Below are 21,758 nucleotides of genomic sequence, written 5' to 3'. Positions count from 1 at the left end.
TCACTGCAACCCATCTAAATTACTCAATTATTGCTTATCTTATTGCTTGGTTCAAAATGTCATTTTAGAGTCCCCTTGTAATAAGAGACCAGAGCAAAAAATGCTGTGTATGAGAGAATCTAAACAAAAATTAGCTGTTCAATTAAATCTGTAGAGTTTAATGACTATTACGTACCATGCCCGTTTTTATCACTTTTTTTTTGTGTATTTCACTCCTTTGCTCTAGTGTGCCACTTCAAATTATTTTCTTTCCATAAGTATCCTAAAAGTAGCACAAATTAATAAAATGGTCGTGGTGACTCCTCAGGGCTGGTCCACTGTCATTGTGACTGGAGACCAGGAAGAGTAGAGCTCTGAAAATTATGTCATCATTCATTGAGGCTGCAAGTACTCTAGTAATCAGGCCACCCTGATCTAGACAATTACAGATACTTGCTTTAACAGCTAATTTTACACCTACTCTTGTGCACTTCTAAACGCAATAATGATTTTCTGAATCTGGCCCCTCATTTGAGAAACTCGGTTGTTGTTCATCATCACCTGTAAGGATGGCCAGAAAAAAAGATTTTTGTTTATTTGAGGAAAAAATGAAGTTTGGGAATTTCTTTTTGGCTTGAAGCAAGGTAATCTGTACAGTTGTTCTTTGTGGAAAGTGAGAGATGAAGTGTGAGGCAGCCTAAATAACCAATCTATTCTATAAGCTAAAATAACTAATAGCTGAGTAAATAGGGCAGCACTCACCTGGGATGTAGAATGGCAGATTTAAACCCCTGCTCCAGTCAATCATTACAACAGAGTAGAGTATGGGACCATATTTTAAAATTTTCTTTTCTGCCAAAGTTATTCTGCTAAGTAAGAACAGTTAATTATTCTTCAGATCAGAGTAGTGTCTAAGGGCTCTGATCCTCTTCTGTAGGAACCCAGAGTGCTGAGGATATTTCTCTGCCTGTTTTGAAGGGTTCTTACCCCCCTGAACAACACTGTTTTAACCTCCAACCTTGGAAAAAACTGCCTACAATCAGACAAGAACTAGAAAATACAGTGGTGTGAATTAGGTGATAGACTACTATGTAAGATTGTCACAGGGTGAAAAATTTAGAGGTTTTAGGCTTCTCTTTGTCGTAAATAGATAAGAGCAAAAAACATCAAAATGGAGGATTGTTGTTCTCCAAACCTTCTTCTTCTTCTTCTACTACTCCATATTCTGCAATAAAAGTAATTTGGGATGACTGGACAAAGAATTCTGCAGTTCCTGCCCGTGTTACTGATTAATTGGTAGGAAAGTAAAAATAATATATGTTTCTAGTAACCATTGGTTAAATTATCTTTAAAAGGCTGTGTAAATCTTGATAAACACACACTTCTCTCCTGCTTTCTGTGCTCTATGTTATGCCTGGGTCATGCTAGTGGCTCTGCTCCTCTCATAAGTCTTAATAAACAACTATCTGGCAGCAGTGAAAATCCAGGAAGAGTCTCTGTTTGTTCTCACGAACTCCTTGCAAGGGCTTTTAAAATTCCCTCTCCCACCAGGAGGGATTTGATTTTCGGCATGGTTCAGTGTCACTCTTCCTTCTCTTGCTTCATTTAGAAATAATGCTGTGAGCTTTAGGGAGCTGGCCGTTAAAATATTTCCATACCTTTATGAACAATTCAGGATTAATGAGATTTTCCTAAGATTTTTTAAATAGAATTTTGACCACTCTAATATTTTCTTTCTTTTTTTATTTATATGCTGTTTAAAAGGAGGAAGAGAAATTTTTCTTTAGCCAAGTTGTAGTAAAAATGTGTGAAAAGCATAACTTCACATCTGCTCTTCATTATTTTTTTCTGCATCTGAAAAATGTAAGTTTTCCTACAAGATGCATTGGAAAGATGTTTATGGATTTGTTCTAGGTTTTGTTTTTCTTTTCTTCACTTAAGAAAGCTGAACAAAACTGCTCTTTCAAGTGCTGTAACTGTTTAGGTAACTGATGCTAAAAACCAGTGACAGGATGTGAGTTTCTAATTTTGGTGATGTCCCATTGTTTTGAGGGGAAGCTGGTTTTGAAGTAGTGACTGTAAGCACAGCAGGTGCTGGGATCTTGTAGCAGCAGGCAGAACTATCACGTGTTGGGATAAAAGTTCTCTTCTTTCTTGGTAGATATAGGGATAATATTCCCATAAGCATTTCCTTGACTAACCATACAGTATGTGGAGCTTCAAAATTCTTGAGGTCTATCCTGGTATTTAATGTATAAGCTGCCATGTTATGAGTGTGTTTGGGTTCTGCAGCACTTGGGTAAATATGCAGATATATGATGGAGCAGAGGGAAGAAGCAACATCAAGGTGAAACGAATTTCTGAATCTTTGTCATTCAGTGTGATATATTTGGGAATAAATTCTTATTTCATGGGAAAACTGACTCGTCTTCTTCAAAAATACCTTTTACTTCTGTAGTGCAGTAATTCACAATAATGGTAATGCTAACTGAAACAGGGGTTACTGAGAACTATAGGGAACATCCCCTATGGACTCTTCAGTCTTGCCTCCAGAACAAAACTTTGGTGCATCTGATCAAATTGGCATCCTTCCACTGATTTCTAAGTGCTGTGAAGTGGGTTGAGCACTTCTTGGTGCACATGCAGCTACTCAGCAGCATCTGGACTCCCCGAGAGCCCAACTTAAATGTACTTGGCAGATTCATGTCAACAGAGGTGGCCTTGATGTGCACAGGTCTGGCAGCTTTCTCCTGCCCTTCTTTTGTAATTGATTTAGCGGTGTGAACGAAATGCAGAGAGAGATATTGTGTTGACAGTACTTTAATAATGTAATAAACTGCTCCTGCTTACCCTGTTCTGATCCTCTGGTAGCACATGAATGTGCTTGCAAAAGAAAATGGATGCAAATTTAGGATGTATATACATTCTTTTCCTATTTAAAGTAACCTCTTTCCTAATGCTGAAAGGCAATACTGCATGGCACCCTGTGTCTTAAGAGTTACATTGCCAAAGCTTTAATTTTCTCGTGAAAATATTAATCTTTATCCTATTGAACTTGAAGGTAGATATGATAGAATGGGATGAAATTTTTGAGAGAAAAAGCAAGGGAAAAACTCTCTTAATTTTAATAATGTCTTCTATATGATGATATTTTGTGAAATATGATCTTTCTGAAATGCAAAATAATTCTTTTCAGAAGTATTCATGTTTGCCCCAGGGACATAATCTCTGACAGAGATGATTTAACATCATCCATCCAAACAGAGGGCAAACACTTACATGGGAATTAAATAATTTTAGCCTACTCTTAAGTTCTGTGGTCTAATTATACTGGGGGCACTGGAGCACCACTGAGAGCCCTCCAGCTCATCACTGCCATAAAAAGGCTGGAGCACCCAATCTCTCAAGGATGACTTCATCTTAATAAAGTCTTTACAACTGAGCAGATTAAAAAAAAAAATAATTCTAATTTCTTCTAGATGTCAAAAAAATTTGGAAGTCCGTTTTGAGCTGCTGAGGAATGTGAGGTATACCTCTAGGCTCACCCTAGATTTATAGAATCTATGGGCAGCTGTAATTTGAAATAGCACAAAAGAGGCAGAAGCAGGGATGAAAAACTCTGAGTAGTTCAGGCACCAAGCTGGTTCAGCTGAACAGACTTTCAGCTGGTTTATATCCCCTTCCTTAGATATATCCATTCCTTGGAATGTGGCTAAACAAGATTGGGCAGTGAGAAAGACAAGTGACCATGCAAGGCTAGGATGGGAGAAGAGAGAGCAAGCAAGATTGTAACAGAGGTTTTGCCCAGATGCAGAATTTTTTTCCTGCCCCACATTGATGCACTTGGGCAAAATGAAAATTTTGGAAACTTCATTCCTTCAGTTTGCAGAGCGCTGAAGTTACATCTCAACTACAATCTAACATTGAGTCTCCTCTTTTAAAATAAAAATACCATAGAACTTTTAGTCCTATCTTCATACCTGCATTGAAATAGTCACGTTGAGATATGTTTTCTTTTTTCTTTTCATTTTACCATTGATAGGTTGAGCCATTGATCCAGAAAGGCCACGAGAACCTGGTGCACCATATCCTGCTCTACCAGTGCAGCAGCAATTTGAATGACAGTGTGCTGGACTATGGGCATGAGTGTTACCACCCCAACATGCCAGACTCTTTCCTCACATGTGAGACTGTCATTTTTGCTTGGGCCATTGGAGGAGAGGTAGGATGAACGTCTGTCTAGCATGGTTCATCAATGGGGTGATGTATCACCATGAAATTTCTTCCTAGTATATTACTGATTACTTAATCTGTCTGTTTTTACGGGTATGGGATTACAATCCCTGAATGCCTCACCAGTAAATCCTGAACCTCCTATTGGCCTTTCAAGAATGCAATAAAATGATCATCCTGAGTGCCAAGCCAAAAGTAATGAAAATAATATAGGGGGAGTGGAGTTGATGCCTTAGGGGAGAAAGATAGCTTTGGAGCATGGAAATCTGTCCCTGTATCAGCTTGTCCCATCTGTGGAAATACCTTCAGCAATGACCAGTATCTGCTACCTGGAGGATGACAGAAAGAAAAGCAGTGTCTCTAGGTGACTTCATACAAGACACAGAGGCATGACTCTCCAAATGAAGTTATACATAAATTTCACTAATTTTGTGCCTCACCAGGACCTGGTTTCAGTGTTGCCCCATTCAGGTTCCTGCCCAGTCCAAAGAAACATCATTTCAGTGTAGGAGAGATCCTGTGTCAGTGCAGAGCCAACATAAGGACCACTTTGCTGATGGCAGTGGGTCATATCTACAGAAAATATAGGCTGTGATGCCATGCTCACCCCAGGATGTGTTTTCAGTTTATTTCATGTTAATTTAGGCAGCAGTTAATGCTTTCAGCTGACATAACACAGCATGACTGCCAAAAGAATCCCAGCTCTTTACACCCTTGATTCACTGTGTGACCACCCAAATGATGGTTTGGGCACAGAGAGGGACTGGGGTGATGATAGTTTCTGGAACCTTCGCTTGCCAGCTGCAGTCCAAAACCATCTGTAAACGCTGCAGTGTGAGGAAGCAAGAGTTGTTACACGGACCCATGAAAAGAAGTTTAATCCACTATGAATACTTTCCCTGGTGTATGCTTTGTGCATTTTTGCCGTCAGCTATGCTCTGACCTAGTATTTGTACTTTCAACTGTCTTAATCTAAGTGAAATTAAAAACTTGTATAAATAAGTTATGATTTGACAAGCCTCATGGAGGCTTTTGCAAGGGTGATCCTGCTGTTAAAGATCTGTGCAGAGGAATCTGACAGATCTGGGTTACATCCAGGTTTGCCCAAGTACCCAGTTCACTAACTTCAGTTTACCCTTGTGTAGAATGAAGGTGATAATATTTTTGGCCATATACTACAATTAATTCATTAGCGTCCATCAAGCATCAGGAAGCTGGAATCACGAATTGCACATTTCAGAAAGTTAGAATGTCAAACTGCATATTAAAATATTAGCTATATACTATAAAATGGTGCACATTCATTCCAATTAAAGTGAATTTGGTAAATGAGTTCACTTACGAGATACTGGTGTTTTGGTTTAAATCATGAGTGAGCTTTTGAAGTAAATCTCCCAGTTATCACCACTTGCAAAGCTTTGTTTATCATCATGAGTGGTTTGAGAACTTGCACAAGCCTTTCTGGGATGGAGTTAAACTAAATGTGCAGGGGTGAACCCAGCACCTTTAGCAATAAATGGGGTTCAGTGCATGGGACCTGACCAGAACTTGTCCAAAGGAGCAGCATCTGGGTGGGTCCAGCACAAGCTGTTTCACTGTGCAGAGCTACTTCTTTTGCACTATTGGCTTGCTAATGGAAATGTAGCCATGAAGATCAGCTTTATTGGTCAAACCATTTTACTTAGAATACAGTTATTTGTGCACAAAAAGCAAGTTAACTACATGCAACCACAGTATTCCCTGGAAATTACTGCTTTTAGAAACTGGGAACATTTAAAATGTTGATTCACTTCTTCATAAGGGTTTTATTGTCAGACTAAATGCTTGATGATGTTATGTTTATACGTTTAAAATTGAATTTTCCTTTTCTGCTCAAACAATAAATACAGAATAAATAATCATAAGATCACAGGATAATGCTGGTTGGAAGGGACCTCAGGAAGTCTCTAATCCAGCTTCCTACTCAGAAGTAGTAGAAGTAAGGTCAGAGGTGAGATTATACTCTTTTGCTCAGAGCCTTGTCCTCTGGGAAACATGGGATCTACTATTTTATATTGACATAGTTTTTAAGTTTATTGAGTATATAATAAGTATATTTTATCACAATGCCAAGTTCAGAAAGCTGTAAAAGAAGTTATATTTGTAAATTTTTTCATTAATATGATCATATCATTGAAAAAGGAGTCAATGTACTTATAAAGAGAAACTAACTCCTAACTGTGGCAAAAAATACGTTAACTCTGTAATGATTTCCCTGTGTATTGATTTCCAGGGCTTCACCTACCCTCCTCATGTTGGCTTATCCATTGGCACAGCAGCTGACCCTCTGTTTGTCCTCATGGAGGTGCATTATGACAATCCATCATACACAGAAGGTTTGTAGCCTCACACACTTTAAAACATGCTGGGCTGGAAAATGCACTACACACAAGTCCTCATCCCTGCACTGCATGGCAAACAGAGCAAATAAAAAGCTGAGGGTTATTTTTCCCTGATCAATAGTTCCTGGTTCACAGTGTTTTTCTCATTGCCCTTTCAATTTTTTTTTTTAGTATTTTTTTAAAAAAAGGTCTACCTGAACTGTGGGCAGTTTCTGAAGTAGAAGTATAGACTCAGGTTTCTAGACCATTCACTGGGTAAAGTCAGTTTATCTTCAAAGATAGGCTTTTCATTTATAATTGTGTTTTAAAATTGTTCTTTCTGAATTTAATTTATATTTAGAAGAAATAAAAGGAAGAAACCAAGGATCCCAGGAAAATCAGGAGAACTTTGAAGATGCCTTTGGGAAAGATATATTTTGTTCTGAAACAGAAGTTTATTAAGCTACTGTACCTGAGAATATTGTAGTGATTGCTATATATGAACTGAGTAAAATCCAATGCAGCATAGTATACTGGCCTTTCTTTACATCCCCATGTGTTAAAATAAAATTTGCTGTGTGGGTTATGGTGCTCTGCCCTACTGTCATTTCCCATTTTCATCTTTTAAATGAACTATCTTAATTTCTTTTTTATTTAGTGGCAGACTCTGTCCTTTCAGCATGCAGATTTGCATGGGATGCAATAAACTTCATTTGCATCCTTGATATTGTATGCTTTTTCATAAAATGTTGCATGAAAGCCCAAGAAGTCACATGCTGAAAAACTGTGTCTGATTTGGCTGTGTCCCTAAATTCATCATTTTGTTTGAATTGACTGTGCTGTATGATAGTCTTCCCAAAAGACCTGGGAAAATTCAGACAGCATAGGCAGAGCAGGGTGTTTGTAATCCAGGTCATACTTCTCCCCCTTCCTGGCAAAACACACAGTATAGGATTGTGCCAGGAGTGTGAGAGAGTAGACCTGGGTTCTCCATCTGCTTCAGGTGGGGAAAAATGAGTTCTGACACAACAGCAAACCTGCCACTGGGTCACCTTCATCTGTGTGTTTTGGCACCTGCATTTTCCCAGTTTGGGTCTTGTGGTGAAAGGCTGCACTGTTTCCCTCACATCGTGACCTGGGCTAATGTTTTCCTAAGTGACTCAGGTTGGTAGTGAGCCTTGGCTCCCAGCTAGGAAGAGTTCAAACATTTTTTAGTTTAACATGGATGGTTTTCACTTTTTCTGGTTTTGTAGTCCTTAACATTCATTTCTCATTTGAAAGTTGGCCTCTTTTGGGATTGTTTACCAGAAACTGACATACCATAAGAGTGTCTGACATTTAGATGCTAGCAACAAGCTTGAAGCAGGAATACCACAAAGGAAAAATTCAAGTTGATGAGGTTGTACAAATACCTCCAGGAAGGGAATGAGTGTGGATTCCCAAATGCTAAAGTTGGGATGTTGTGGAACAGGATATATCACCTTAAATGTGATTTGTATGTTGCAGAACGTCTCATAGCTGATTACCATTCTTAACTGACTAGGCACAGTTCTTATCCTTTGTTCCTTAAAAATCATATGCACTACTCCATCTTAGGTATTTTAGTGACTGGGTAGTGTCCCTCTGCAATTTGCTTATCTTAAAATAGACTGCTGATATCATATTGATATAAAATTTGGCTTCAGGCACTGCTATGTCTGTTTTGTTTTTCAGAAGACTAATATAGGTCACTAGGAAGCATATTACCTTCTCTGAGATATTTGATATGGTTTTTGCATTTTTAATTTTCAAAATTGAAATTATTTCAGTTACTATGCCAAAATACAAAGAAATAAACAGAAAACTAACAAAATGTAGTTCTTGTACAAACACAAATTAATCCTTTTTTTCTGTATATCTTGACTAATAAAAATGACTAATACAAGACAAGTAATTCTAAGCATTTAGATGATAAAGGCAACAGAAATTATTAATAGATACGTAAACAAACACATATGGCTAAACATATGTGGGTGAACAAAATAGATTTGTATTATTTTGACTCTTAAAAACACAGCCTCCAAACAGCAGGCTTTGGTTATTTAAACTAATTTTTGAAATCAAGAGAAGTGCTTGAGTCAGAGCAACATTAAAGTACTCTGCAATTCTCTTGTCTACTTCCCTCAAAGTGGGGGTATTGTCTACAGTTCTGGGATTTAGCAGGGCAATTTTCATGTTTAATTGATGCCTTCTTAATTGGAGAGATTTTAAAAGGGATGCGTCATCTCAGATACACTGTAATGTAGCAGGCAATCCAAAACAAAGGAAAAATATAATTAATGGTAGGACTCAAGATGAAGAAATAGATAAAATTTTCAACTAGAAGACAGCACGTGGCTTGAAAACTTTAAAGAGAAAAAACCACTTCCTGCATATGGCTTGACTCATTTCAAGGTTATTGAGGTTGATTCCTTGATTTTCCTTCAGAAAACTTAGGACATAGCATGAAAAACACGAAGCAATTAGGTTTGGGTTTTTTTCTTCTTTTAAACACTGATTTTCAGCCATGGCTGACTGTGTTCTTTTGTTGCAGGCATGATAGATAACTCTGGTTTGAGGCTGATTTACACTCCAGTTTTAAGGAAATATGATGCTGGGGTTATTGAAGCTGGTCTTTGGGTCAGCCTCTTCCACAATATCCCACCAGGCATGCCTGAATTTGTGTCAGAGGGTCACTGCACACTGGAATGTCTGGAAGAGGTATGTCCCTTGACTGAATCCATTGGTTTTCATTCATAGAAATAATTGGGAGAGTCACTTGAACTTCTTGGGAAGATTGAGAGCTACAGTTAAAAGATGTGAGCAAAGGAGTCTGGTGGTCCATGTTGTCCTCCAAAGTGTTGTGGTTTTGAACTGGGTATTTGGCATGCTCACTACTCAGGCTGTTTTAATTATTTGAGTAATAACAAATGACACAGGACTTGCAATGTTTTAATTTTGTGTTCAATATGTAAGCATACATTACTTTCCATGGCAAAGCTATTAATAACTTGGAATAGCTAGCCCAGAAAAAAAAGTTGAGACTAATTCAGACCTGGATGTGTGAAAGGCTCCTAATGATGAAGTGAAAGCCTGAAAGGTGATAGTAGACCAACCACAGAAACTGAAGACCTGAATAAGTTTTGTTGAATGGTCCATGGTACAAAATTATGCATTTATTAAGTACTTGGTTTCATTAAAATAACTTAAATATCTCTGCAGGTAATGGAAGCATTGTCTAAAATCTGTGGTGACTGCATCATGGGAGATCTTCATATACTTTGTCATTTATAAAGGTTGAATTAATAACATGGTTTACAATGAAGGCTACATTAGATACAGAATTTAGATTTGTTCTTGGTGGTGTTAAATATTGTGTATTGTCCTGGCATTTTTCATCCTTAAAACACTTGAGTAACCTATTATCATGAGGTTTCTGACCCTAGGGCTGCTCTTAAAAGGTATTGTAATAACGGATTATTTCTACCTAGAGCACTGAACAAGAATAAAATTTGAGCATACTCAAAGTTTAGAACAGTAGATCTCAGCTAGAATGGGAATGATGTCAGATTTGTGTCAATTTGGAAAAGTTAATTTGCAAATATTTTTGACCTGGAAAAAGTTTTAAATATAAACTTTCAGTATTTCACTACCAGTTCACTTAAAGATGGAAAGTAGAGGATGTTACAACTACAGCCTCTCAATTTTAAGTGCATCTTTCAGCACAATATTGATGATGGCATCATTCATAACTGCATAGAAATTCCTTTTCACAACAAACACCCCCATTCATTAGTTACCAGCCATTAGCAGTAAATTAATGTGCAAGTTTTAGTACGATTCCCTTGAAAGTCTTAAAACTATTGAGAATTATTTGCAGTCCAGTTGATTTTCATTTTAAAAAATGTGTGCATTAGGAGTAAAAACATGTTTTTGTTATAAAAAATAACCACAGAAAAAACCTAGCCTTTTTTGTACATAAACCCTGAATTTCAGTTACAGTTTTGGTTTTGCCCCAGACTGCATTTTTCAGTAAACTGAGTGAATGCAAACTACATTAATTAATGTACTTGCACTCTGTTTGCACATGGCATTACATTACATTACTTTGCATTTGGGAACACTGATGGTGTTGGTTTCTCTTGGCCAGGCTCTAGGTGCTGAGAGACCTGCTGGGATTCAAGTGTTTGCGGTACTTCTCCATGCTCACCTTGCTGGCAGAGCCATCAGGATGCGCCACTTCCACAACGGCGAGGAGCAGAAGCTGCTTGCTTATGATGACGAGTTTGACTTCAACTTCCAGGAGTTTCAGTACCTGAAAGAAGAAAGAACCATCTTGCCAGTACGACACTCTTAATTCTTTTCCTGAAAGTGTTTAAGAGATCATGTGCCCAGCGTTTTCTCATCTTTAGGATTAAATTGCTACATAATTTCTTGGTATAGCATCATAGAATTCTTGGATGTTCTATTAATTTTTCCACTTATCTCAGAGTCACTAATGTGTCTCAGGAGTGTCCACATGAACTGGCTTGGTCCATCAAATCAAGCTATTCTTTGGGTATGTTTGATATCCACAATAACTTGATTTGAACTTTACTACCACAAAGGTTTGAACAAAGCAGATTAGAAAATCCCATATGTGCCTGGCTGTACCATCTTGGTGCATCCAGCAAGAAGAGTAATGGAAATGCCACCTCGTGGTTTTACAGGGCTGTGGGAACCAAGTAGCAGATCTTCAGTATTTGCACACAGCAAGTACCCAGCCTTACAAACGTTTAAAAATCTGCCAAGTCTTCTGTTTGTTTCACACTTTTTGTTGTTGGAAGTAAAACTCCATGATCACATTCCACCTGATGTTTCACTAGTAACCAAAACCCTTTGAAAGAAGAAATCATAAAATTCTGTATCATACAACATCCTACAGTATTCCTGAAAATAATGTAACATAACTTGTAGGAATATTCCAGCTACAATTATATTATAAAACAGTAGCTATGCATAGGTATTGCATGAAATGAGTCTGTATTATTTTGTGTGAGTCACTCATTTAAAAATTATTCACTCTTCTTTTGTTAGTTCCATCCAGCATCTTTTTTAAGTTCTGGCATGATGACAGAAATTTTAGTGCTGCAAAGTCTGGGTGCTCCAGATCTGGCCAGCAGAGCAGCTTGTCCTGGTGCATGTAAAGAAGCATGTTATTTAATTGCCAGATGCAAAATGTTGAAAAATGGGATTTGTTCATAATTGGAACCACTAAGGGAGAGGGATCTGAAAAGACCATTGAAATGACTGAACTTCAAGTAGGGTCAGGAGCCCCATGGTTTAAACTTCAGGGGCTTTCTTCAAGCCCCTTTCTCTCTTATATCTCTTCTCCCACACTGTGAGACTTTGATATTTGTACTTTAAAGACAAGAAGCTAAAATGCTAACTTTATAGTTTAATTTCTATAGCAAAATCTGGATGTTCAAGTGCAGAATTTACTCTTTGAAGTCAAATTGCTTGTAGTCTAGGGACTTCAAAGACAAACCGGTGTTACCTCCTTCAGGAAAGAAGGTTGAAGGGTTTAGGAAGAGGGCTGGCAGAAGATGACAGGTTTGCAGAGAAAGCCTGTAATATTTTTAGGAAAATCCATGCAGGTTATAGCAAAAAGGCCTCTTGAAATTCAAGAACACAAGGAAATAGACAACAGAAAAACTATAAACAGTATTTGATAGTAACAGAAACTTGAAAAAAGAGCCAGCTCAATTAGAAGATGGAATTCTTTCTCAGAAGAGAACAGTTTTTTATGCCTTTCATTGTTTTCATCTTATGCAAAATTACCAGTGCAGCTTTACAGTCATCATCTGGTGTAATTCAGAGAACAGTTTAATCAATTAACTAATAGTATAATTTCTCATATAAGTTCTTGTTATTCTCTGTTTCTATAAGCTCTCCCAAGGTTATATCCTTCTTTCAGCTTGTGGAGTCAGGTTACTTTCTTTCTTCACACAGTAGCACTCTCTCCTCCATTTGGAAGCAACAGATCTAGTCTCACGGAAGGAACAATTTTAGTGAATGTTATCCAGTCTGTAAGACAGAGCTGGAGACCTCAGTGGTGGGAACAGCATATTCCCACTGGAAGCAGTGACAGTGTGCCAGTTCATGCTACTTCAGAAACCTCTGTCTCCACTTGGCTGACATGAGGCTGACGCACCTTCTTCCAGCAGTCTGGAGTACAGATTGTGCTAGCATTGGGCTGGAGAAACAGCCTGTAGGAAAGGAGAAATTCTCAGCCTTTGAAGGGTGATCTGTTTTTTTTTAGGGAAGTACAGTGGTTGATAAGGGAAGATGATGATACAAAAAAAATTCCACTTGATTATCTGGTGATTTTCGGATTTGTACTTGATTAGGTACAGGGAGTGAAAGTATTACCAAATAGGTAGATCAGTTTCTCAAGACACCAAAAAGTTAATTGTATGTACTTGAGAAGGGAAGTATTCAGCCTTTCCCATACATATCTGTCAATGTAGTGAAGTCTTTGCCTGCCACTCCTCTACTCCCAGGCTTGGCAGAGAAATAGTTGTTTTTGTGATGTGGAAAGCCTTCTTTTCCTCGTTTGCCAAATATTTCTGTTGAAGTTGGCAGGGTAAATTAGCCTGGGTAAAGTAGCACTGGAGGAGTTTTGGAGCAAGAATCATTTGTATACATTGTCTACTACATAATTTTCCAGAAAATGGGATGATAACTGGGTACCTTCATTGCTATTTTAAATGAAAGCCAGACAACACTCTTAACAAGACTCTGTTTTAAATCCATGGGGGATCCCTGAGGATCTGGTGTAATATGAATGCTAACTGCCAAGGCCTGAACATATGGCAATTACCTAATCCTTCACTCTTTCAAAAAGTCATATCCACTGCTCTGATATTTATTTCTTAAGTGCTTGCTGTCATCTGTGGTTACCTGAAGCTGGTGTTGATAAACTTCAGAACCGTGAACTTTCTAAATTTTGTGTTTCAGGGGGATAATTTAATCACAGAATGCCACTACAGTACTGTGGACCGAATTCGCATGACATGGGTAAGCAATATTTTAGTGGATCAAAACAAATACACAGATAATATTGGGGACTAAAATCTTTTTCATAGAACACTATTAAAAATGAGTGAATTTACTTGCTAATGCCTGTGTGCATATAATTATTTATTGTCTTTCCTTTCACAGATTCTTAGGTTTTAAAGTCATCTGAACTACTGTGATCTTAGTTTGATCTCTTGCATAAAGCTTTCATATGACTAGTTTATAAAAATAAGTAAGTCAGCTCATAAAAACTCCTCAAAAGTCAAGCTTTTCTAGTATAAGGAGTGTTTTCTTCACAACAGGTATTAACATGCAAATTCTGTGTACTCTAATGAATTATTTTTATGATCTTGTTACGCATTTTTCCCCAAAGTTGTAATTGCCAGTTCTTATGTTTTGATTTTTAGATAAGCTGTGACCAGGATGTTTCTCCACTATTTAGTTTTGTGCCTAACATAGAATCCAGGCAGAATGAAGTCCTTTGGGTTGGGAAGAGGTGTTGAGAAACCACCCCTCCCTATCAAGGGTGCCCTGCTCTGGTTTGGCACACGGCAGTGCACAGTGTCCCAGAAGCAGCTGGGATAGGTTAACAGAGGCCAGGCACTGGCCATTACAATGCAGCCACTGGGTTTTGGAGGTGAAGTAAATTTGGTTACTCGGGCATGAGCTGGACTGTGCCAGTTGGCTAGGAACACATAGAGTGATGCCAAACCCACTATGTCTGTGGGAGGGATATAGCTGCCAGTGCCAGGGTCTGATCCCACTTCCTGGGGAGGGGCTGAATCCAGAGCTCTGGGAAGTGAGACCTGAGGGGTTTCTGTTTTGCAGTTCCTGGCATCCAGAGAGCACAGGGATACCTCTTCCTGAATCTAGGCACATGCAGTAGTTATACAATGAAAAGCAAAAGACCAAGAATGAGGGCTTTTGAGTTTTTGTCCTGTTTTCCTGTGTGGTGACCACACTAACTTTTGGCTCATGTGTTTTGTTTTCTCCATGCCTATTCCTGTGGTTCTGTGAGACTTGTGGAACTTTCCCCACACAGGATTTAGGAACATGCAGTTTATAATCTTGTCCATGTTTACCAAGAGTAATTTTAAGTTAGTTGTTTGCCCCACAGTTCTCAATGGAAGACTGTCTAAGAGTCTATTTCTTCTGCTAGCTAGAAATTATATTCTAATTAGTGATTTTATAATGCATGCTCATTTTTTCTTGAGTCAACATTACCTGTTAACATAAATAATTATTTTCCTTTTCACTCTTTATCTGCATATGTACTTACAAGCAGAGTCCAGATAGATTCATATTCCATCCCAGCCTCCATTTTACTAGGTAAAGCTCACTTAATTTCTTATTAAACAGATTAATTATCCTACAAGGATTTTTCTTCTTCTGTTCCACTTTGAAGCCCTTTTCTGAAATGTGGTAGATCTAAGTACCTTGGGGACAACTGAAAGCAAACCCGAACTTCTCAGACAGTACACTTCAATATAATATGAGCCTTATTTTATTCACTGTTGTTCTTTCTGATGTCTTTTAACTTGGAAGCCATTGCTTGAGCTTCCAGCGTATTGTAATTAATCATGTAATAAACTCTTGCTACTTGATAACCTCCTGTAAAAGATAAACTTGTTGAATTGGACCTCCTGATACACCTTTCATTAGCATATAAATGCTAATCAGTGATTTAATGTGTGGGCTTCCAGTGCTACCTGATTAAAGAAAAATCTGATTTTCAGGGTGGTCTGAGCACCAGGAATGAAATGTGCCTGTCATATCTGCTCTATTACCCAAGAATCAACCTGACCCGCTGTGCAAGTATTCCAGATATAATGGAACAGCTCCAGTTCATTGGCGTTAAGGAAATCTATAGACCAGTCAGGTATGTAAAACGTTTATGAATATGTGTATCACCTCTGTTTCTGTCTGTGGGATTCTTGGATCATTTTTATACAACTTTTCTTTCTTTCTGGAAGTGCAAAATGGCCACTCATGCCACTTTTTTTTTGGTCAATATGCTCTGCTGCTATGTATTTCTCTTGCCAAATTATTTCACATCTCTTTTTTTGCAGTTTTTCTTTTAAGGAAAAAATATTGTTCACATGGGTTTTTTTTTTTTTTCACCACAATCATCTGTAAAAAGTCTATGTACCACTGTTCTAAATCTATCAATTTATTAAAACATGTCAATGTTTCATATATAAAGAGATAATTTTGAAAAGGGGTTTGTGAGCATGGTTATTGAATTTCCCTGGGTAGATTTGTTGTCAGCAATTCTTTTAACAAAAATACGCTCCTTATAGTGCTTAAAATTAAAGTGTCTCAACAGCAGATTGTAAAGAGAGAGAACAGTCAAAAGAGCAAAGTTCCCAAATAAATGAAGTGCAGAAAAATAATCAAACAATAAAAAGCAGACTGCACTTTTTGTGTGAAAGAATTACACTTCTTTGTTTGTTACACAAAACTAAAGTAATAGTAAGATTTTAAAATCAAATTGATAGACTGATATTGTGTCACCACAAAATTTAAAAGTTGTCTTTGGTTAAAGAGTTTATATTAACAAACCCTATAAACTATTGTTGGAAAATAATTTGACGTACAGGCTTAGAGGTCTTAGTTCTGAAATTTATATTCAAAGAAGAATTTGAAGGAAGTCACAGTGCAATCAATGTCTACATAATTTTCCACACTATTTCCATTTACAACCTCTTTTAATACAGGGAGAACAGAATTTCTAAATTAGTCCTGTCTAAAAGAGTCTTTCTGAGCTTAGAAAGAAAATATTCTAACAAATGTATGCTCTCTTGAGTGTTCATTCATGATAACTGTACTTAAGGAAAAAATGCACATTTGGCCTGGGGAAATAATGATGTTCTGAATAGAGTAAGTATGCAGACTGTCTGCCGCAAATGGAATAGTAATTAGAAGAGGAGATTAATAATGCCTCTAGTATTTATGACCTAATCCACAATTCTTTAAGCTCTGTCAGCCTAAGGATATGTGACCTGATACACATTTCTCTTGTGTCAGTCTAACACTGGAATTGCTTCACTGACTCTAGCAAAGTCTCTCTTGACTTACACATGAAGGCAAACTAGGAGCAGGATCAAGGCATTGTGGCTCACTTTAAAATATTTTTCCTCTGTCTGGTAACAGAGACAATGGCTTAAATCATGAGGAGCAGAGATGAAAGTGATTGGGCCACAGTAGTGGCCCAAGTACCAAAATAGGTAGTTGATTAAAATGACGTCCTCTATGCCTAGATGCTGAGGGGAGCAGAACTCTGGCACAGGCAATTTACCCAAAGCAAGTGGGAGACAGCCTACTGCAAGATAACGCAGATCTGTCAAAACTATTTTGAGAAGATAACTCATGCTCCAAACGCAGTATTAATTAGGTTGCTTGATAAAGTTTTAGATACTTTTATTCTTCTGCAAGCTGTATTGACTTTGTGTCCATAAAAGCTTGATCCCTCCACCATGTTGTTTCCATTCATCCCAGCAAAGTCAAACAAGGAGAAAGCAGAAACAGTGGAAAAGGTTTGGGTTTGGTTTTTTGGTTTTTTTTGTTTTTTTTTTGTTTTTTTGTTTTAGTTTTCCTTTGTTACTATTCTTTAGTTTTCTTTACTAAATGGAATCTCATTCCTTCCCTTTCCATGTCTTTGGCTGGTGGGAAATGAGATAGCCCCCATTTGTTCATGGGGATGATTCCCACACTTGGGCAAATAGGTTTTTCAGAGAAGAGCAGCAGGTCTCTAAACCACCCCTCCAAAATGAGCCCTTGCAGCCAGCCCGCAGGAACATGCCAAGGCAATGTCCACAACACCAGGTATTATCTGCTGCCAACTAGTGCAAATCAGAGCAATTCCTGTGCTAGGCTCAGCTTTGACCTGAGCTCAGCAAAACCATCTGGAAGCAGCTTTCTGATGGCAAATGTTTCTTGGCAGCCTGGCCTGCCAAGCCTAGAAGAGGGTGTGGTTTTCTTTTGGCTTTGTTATTTTGAGAAGTTACAGCAGAAGATCTGTTTTATATTGCCTGTGCATTCAGTTTGTAGATCAGAGAACAACAATGTAACTCTTGAAGTCCTTCATTTCTAAAAGCATCTGGCAGCAAGTACTAACATGCTGACAGCCTTTCATAAGTCTGTCAAAATCAATGAAACTGCATCAGTTTTCAGTAGAAGAGAACTTAGCTGAGAATGTGAACTAGGCATAATATACATAGTAGTAGTGCATTTATTTTTCTAAGGAGATTCTCCAAAAGCTTTTCCTCGTCAGTTTCAACTTGATAGTATGTATGTATCTATCTTTTTTTAAATCTAATTGTTTATTTTTCTTTAGGACTTGGCCTTTCATTATCAAGAGTCCTAAGCAATATAAAAACCTGTCTTTTATGGATGCAATGAATAAATTCAAATGGTCCAGATCAGAGGGTCTGTCCTATAATCAACTTGTGCTTAAACTACCTGTCAATGTGAGATGTTCAAAAACAGATAATGCAGAATGGTCGGTAAGTCCGTGTGTTGAAAAGGAGGCAAGAATGCTATAAAACTAATTTGATTTACTGTGTTTCATTGCATATGAATAAATATCTGGTTATACTTCTTCAGGATATTTACACAGCTATATTGCATTTACATACAATAACAAATGATGAGAATGTTTTAGCAGTGTTTTCACCCAACTTGAGTTTTAGCAGCACTTAAAAAGAATAGAAAAGTTGGAGCTTTAATCAGTACTTGGGATCAGTAATGGGAGGATGGGGTCCTTCAGTGGATCTGGAGCTGATCAGAGAGCAAACATGTGTGTCCGGACTAATTGGCCAAGCCAGGAAGCTGTTCTACCTCACTGTTGCCATGGTCAGGGACTTATGTTAGTGTCTTGCAATGGATGATTCAAACCCCTAAATCAGGTTGCATTTCTGAGTCACCTTCTAAGGGAAAGCTTATTGACTGTATAACAAAGAATCTACCTTCTTAACTTGGTCATCTAGACAACCTAAAGTTGTATGAACAACCTTCCGGTAAGTCTTTTTTTTATTGGTCCTAGAATTGTCTATAGTATTGGACCATAAAAATACATTTGGATAGTCTGTTTCCTTTGTGCACCTTTGTTAGATTTTATCTTCTGTAGTTTTACTTTCCTTGTTGTCTTGATGAAAAAACCTTATAAGATAAAAAATAACACCCCAGTAAATTATTATTTTTTCTAAATATCTACTGGTATTTTACCAGGACTGTTGAGAAAAGTTGTCGTCTTTAATGTTGATGTGTGTTTATAGAGAATGGCTAGTGCAGGTAGTATCATCCCTGAAGGGAATACTTAAAAATATTTATTGCTCTTTGAACTCCTTTACAGACTCCACATTCAAGGCTCTTACTTTTTTGAGATTTTCTGCTCAGAAGGGGTGACAGTCTCATTGTACTGGCTTATTTCCTATTGTGATTTCAGTCCAGTATAGCAGAGCTGCTATGAGATACTATTGATTAAGTACTTCCTAGTAAAAGACTTTTGCCTCATTCTCCTCACCCTGGAAGATAGCCCATGCTGCCTCATAGCATGTCACACAAGTCCTTTCAGGTAGTGAAGAAATTGCCCCTCCTACAGCAGCGTTCTTGGGTTTTTCCAACATAGGTCAGACTGTTCTGCCCATTGGATGTCAAAGAAATACTGTGTGCTGTAAGTAATCAAAGAGCTTCTGGGTTTTTCTAGTATTTGTCCCATGGTAGACCTCCTGTGAAAAGTGGTTGTAGACAGACAGTACCTGTCACTGTTCACCAGTTTTGGTTAAACTTCTTGACCTTTACAGCTGCTGGCCAGTAGCAGTTGCATAGTCACTCTTTCACTGATTATTTGTCAGAGGACAAGTTAAGATGATGAAAAGCACACAGAAATTTTATCAAGAGGATAGGCCGGGTTTATTTAATGGTATACTTTCTGGAAAATGCCGTTCCTCTTTATCTTACAGGATGAAGGAACAATACTTACAACTTAAAGAATGTAGTCAAAGAATGAGCTCACTGGAACTGGGAGTTCTTAGTTCTTCCTTAATCACAGTTTCCTTTTTCAAATGACATGGACATATTCATCAAAGCTAAGATTAGAACTCTTTCCTTTCCCTTCCAGTATTAGTGATATTACACTTAAACAATCATCCTCATCAAAATCAAGAACAGATTTAACCTGAATGGTCAAACAATCCCTGAGTTGTTACAAGACTGAAAAGAATTGAAGCAGACAACTGAGTTGAAAATACCATCATCCTTCTATAGAGTTGGTCCCTATTTCAGTTTTACTTTTGTGTTGTGTTTGCTAAGATTAAGTCAATATTTAGTTGGGGTTTCTTTCCACAGTACAGAATAACAGCAACATAGATAAAATCCCCAAAACAAGCATATGCTGTACAGGTGGGCATTCAAACTTTCAAAAATGTGCCCAGGAGCTTACTTTCTGCAGAGCTTATTTTCTTTGACGCGTGAGGAGTAAGTTTAGGAACAGCAAGCTGAGCAGTGTACACAAATGTCTCTAATTTCATGGCAAAACAATAACAAACATGTAGTTACATCCAATTCCATAAAATTGCACTGAGTTCTATGGGAAGAGTGAAAAATACTCAATATATATAGCAATATGACACTGCTGCATGTGACCTTGCTTCAGCAAGGACATGGGACCAGATGACCTCCAGAGATCCCTTCCAACCATTCTGTGATTCCGTGGAATAATGTGTACACAACTGCTTTGGACGTGCAAGTGTGAGCCTTTCATGCAGAAATGAATGCATTCAAATATCATCCTGTATCCCTATAGCAGAGTGACACTGCCACTGCCAGCTTTCATTTTTATTTGACAGAAGGATGAAAACAACAACCAAACCATCCAAACAATCCCACAAAGCAAAATAAGGTCATTCAAACCAACAAACCAAAGTGTAACCTTGCTTTACTGGAGAGGATGCCAGTGTGTACTGCTGCTCTCGAGATGAGGACGTTGAATATGCACACTGGTTGATCATTTGGCATGCAATATATTCATATTTTTACTGAGCTTGATGTTTCCACAGTGAGAGTCACAGTCCAAGTACAAAACTATCAATAGATTCTCAGGCAAGCTGCCAATTATCTTGAGAACGAAAAGAGTTTACTGATCTTATGTGACAAAACTCTGATAATTTTTTGTTATTTTAATTTCAGATCCAAGGCATGACAGCTTTACCTCCTGAAATAGAGAGACCATACAAGACAGAGCCAGTAATATGCAGCTCATCTTCCTGCTTAAGTTGCAGTTTATTCCTCACCCTGTTGTTTGTTGTACACATCACAGCCAGTACCATAGGAAACACTGGGCCCTCTGTATAATAATTTTTATTCATCTGTGTTCTGTATGCCATGCAAGTTCTGATGTGTTTGCACTGTTGCTATTGTAGATTTATTTTTTTACGTATTAATAAACTAAATTTGCCGGATCAAAACAAAATGTATACATCCTCTGGAAACTGTGGGGTTTTTGGTTTTCAATGTAAAATATGTATGAAATACAGTAGGTACACTGACACATTGAATAGTGAAATCTTTTCCTGTACCGTTTTCTTATATTTTGTTCTGACTCTTTCACGTGGTGCTTTCAAAGTCATCTATGTATATGGGTAAAATTAATAAACTAAAAGCAACCTAGTTAACCACATTCAGCCTGGTCCGTGCTGTATTATTTTGCCTTGGTTCTTGACATCTGCAGGTAATGAAATTACTGCCGTATGGACAGGTCTTGCAAACATATATTTGGGTATGTCTGACTGACACATGCCATAAAGCTACGGGAAGGATTCATTCAGGGAGGACATTCCTGGGAGCAACACACTGCAAAAGCATCTCTGCTCCTGAGACTTGGGAGCTATGGGTGTTAAAGGGATGAAAAGACAGGCAGAACTTCAAGTCTCCCCATAGTGAATCCTGTACAAATCCTTTGGCTTGGTTGGCATTTCTTTTTCCTGATCCCAGGCAATTCAGGGTGTTTCTTCTCTCTTAAGATACTTGCTCAGTGAGTAAATCTTTGGTGAGAAGTAGGCACTCCCTTTCTAGATTTGATCTGGACAGCAGGAGCAATATATATCTATC

The 21,758-nt window shown here is 37.9% G+C and overlaps 1 protein-coding gene across 1 annotated transcript in view; it reads left to right on the top strand.

Annotated features, from left to right (window-relative positions):
• MOXD1 (monooxygenase DBH like 1) overlaps positions 1 to 21,327 on the top strand; it is a 38,076-nt gene extending 16,749 nt beyond the window's left edge. The window contains exons 4-11 of the mRNA XM_017739749.1: positions 4,022 to 4,201; positions 6,485 to 6,587; positions 9,145 to 9,311; positions 10,741 to 10,932; positions 13,590 to 13,649; positions 15,386 to 15,528; positions 17,986 to 18,154; positions 20,838 to 21,327. Coding sequence (XP_017595238.1) covers positions 4,022 to 4,201; positions 6,485 to 6,587; positions 9,145 to 9,311; positions 10,741 to 10,932; positions 13,590 to 13,649; positions 15,386 to 15,528; positions 17,986 to 18,154; positions 20,838 to 21,002 — 1,179 coding nt within the window. The 3' untranslated portion in view covers positions 21,003 to 21,327. The remainder of the gene's footprint in view (positions 1 to 4,021; positions 4,202 to 6,484; positions 6,588 to 9,144; positions 9,312 to 10,740; positions 10,933 to 13,589; positions 13,650 to 15,385; positions 15,529 to 17,985; positions 18,155 to 20,837) is intronic.
• The last annotated feature ends 431 nt before the right edge of the window (positions 21,328 to 21,758 follow it).

The sequence above is a fragment of the Corvus brachyrhynchos genome, unplaced genomic scaffold (assembly GCF_000691975.1).
Source record: "Corvus brachyrhynchos isolate BGI_N302 unplaced genomic scaffold, ASM69197v1 scaffold14, whole genome shotgun sequence".
NCBI classification, from domain to species: Eukaryota; Metazoa; Chordata; class Aves; order Passeriformes; family Corvidae; genus Corvus; species Corvus brachyrhynchos.
Note: the sequence above shows the minus strand (reverse complement) of the source record. Positions and strands in the feature narration are given on the sequence as shown.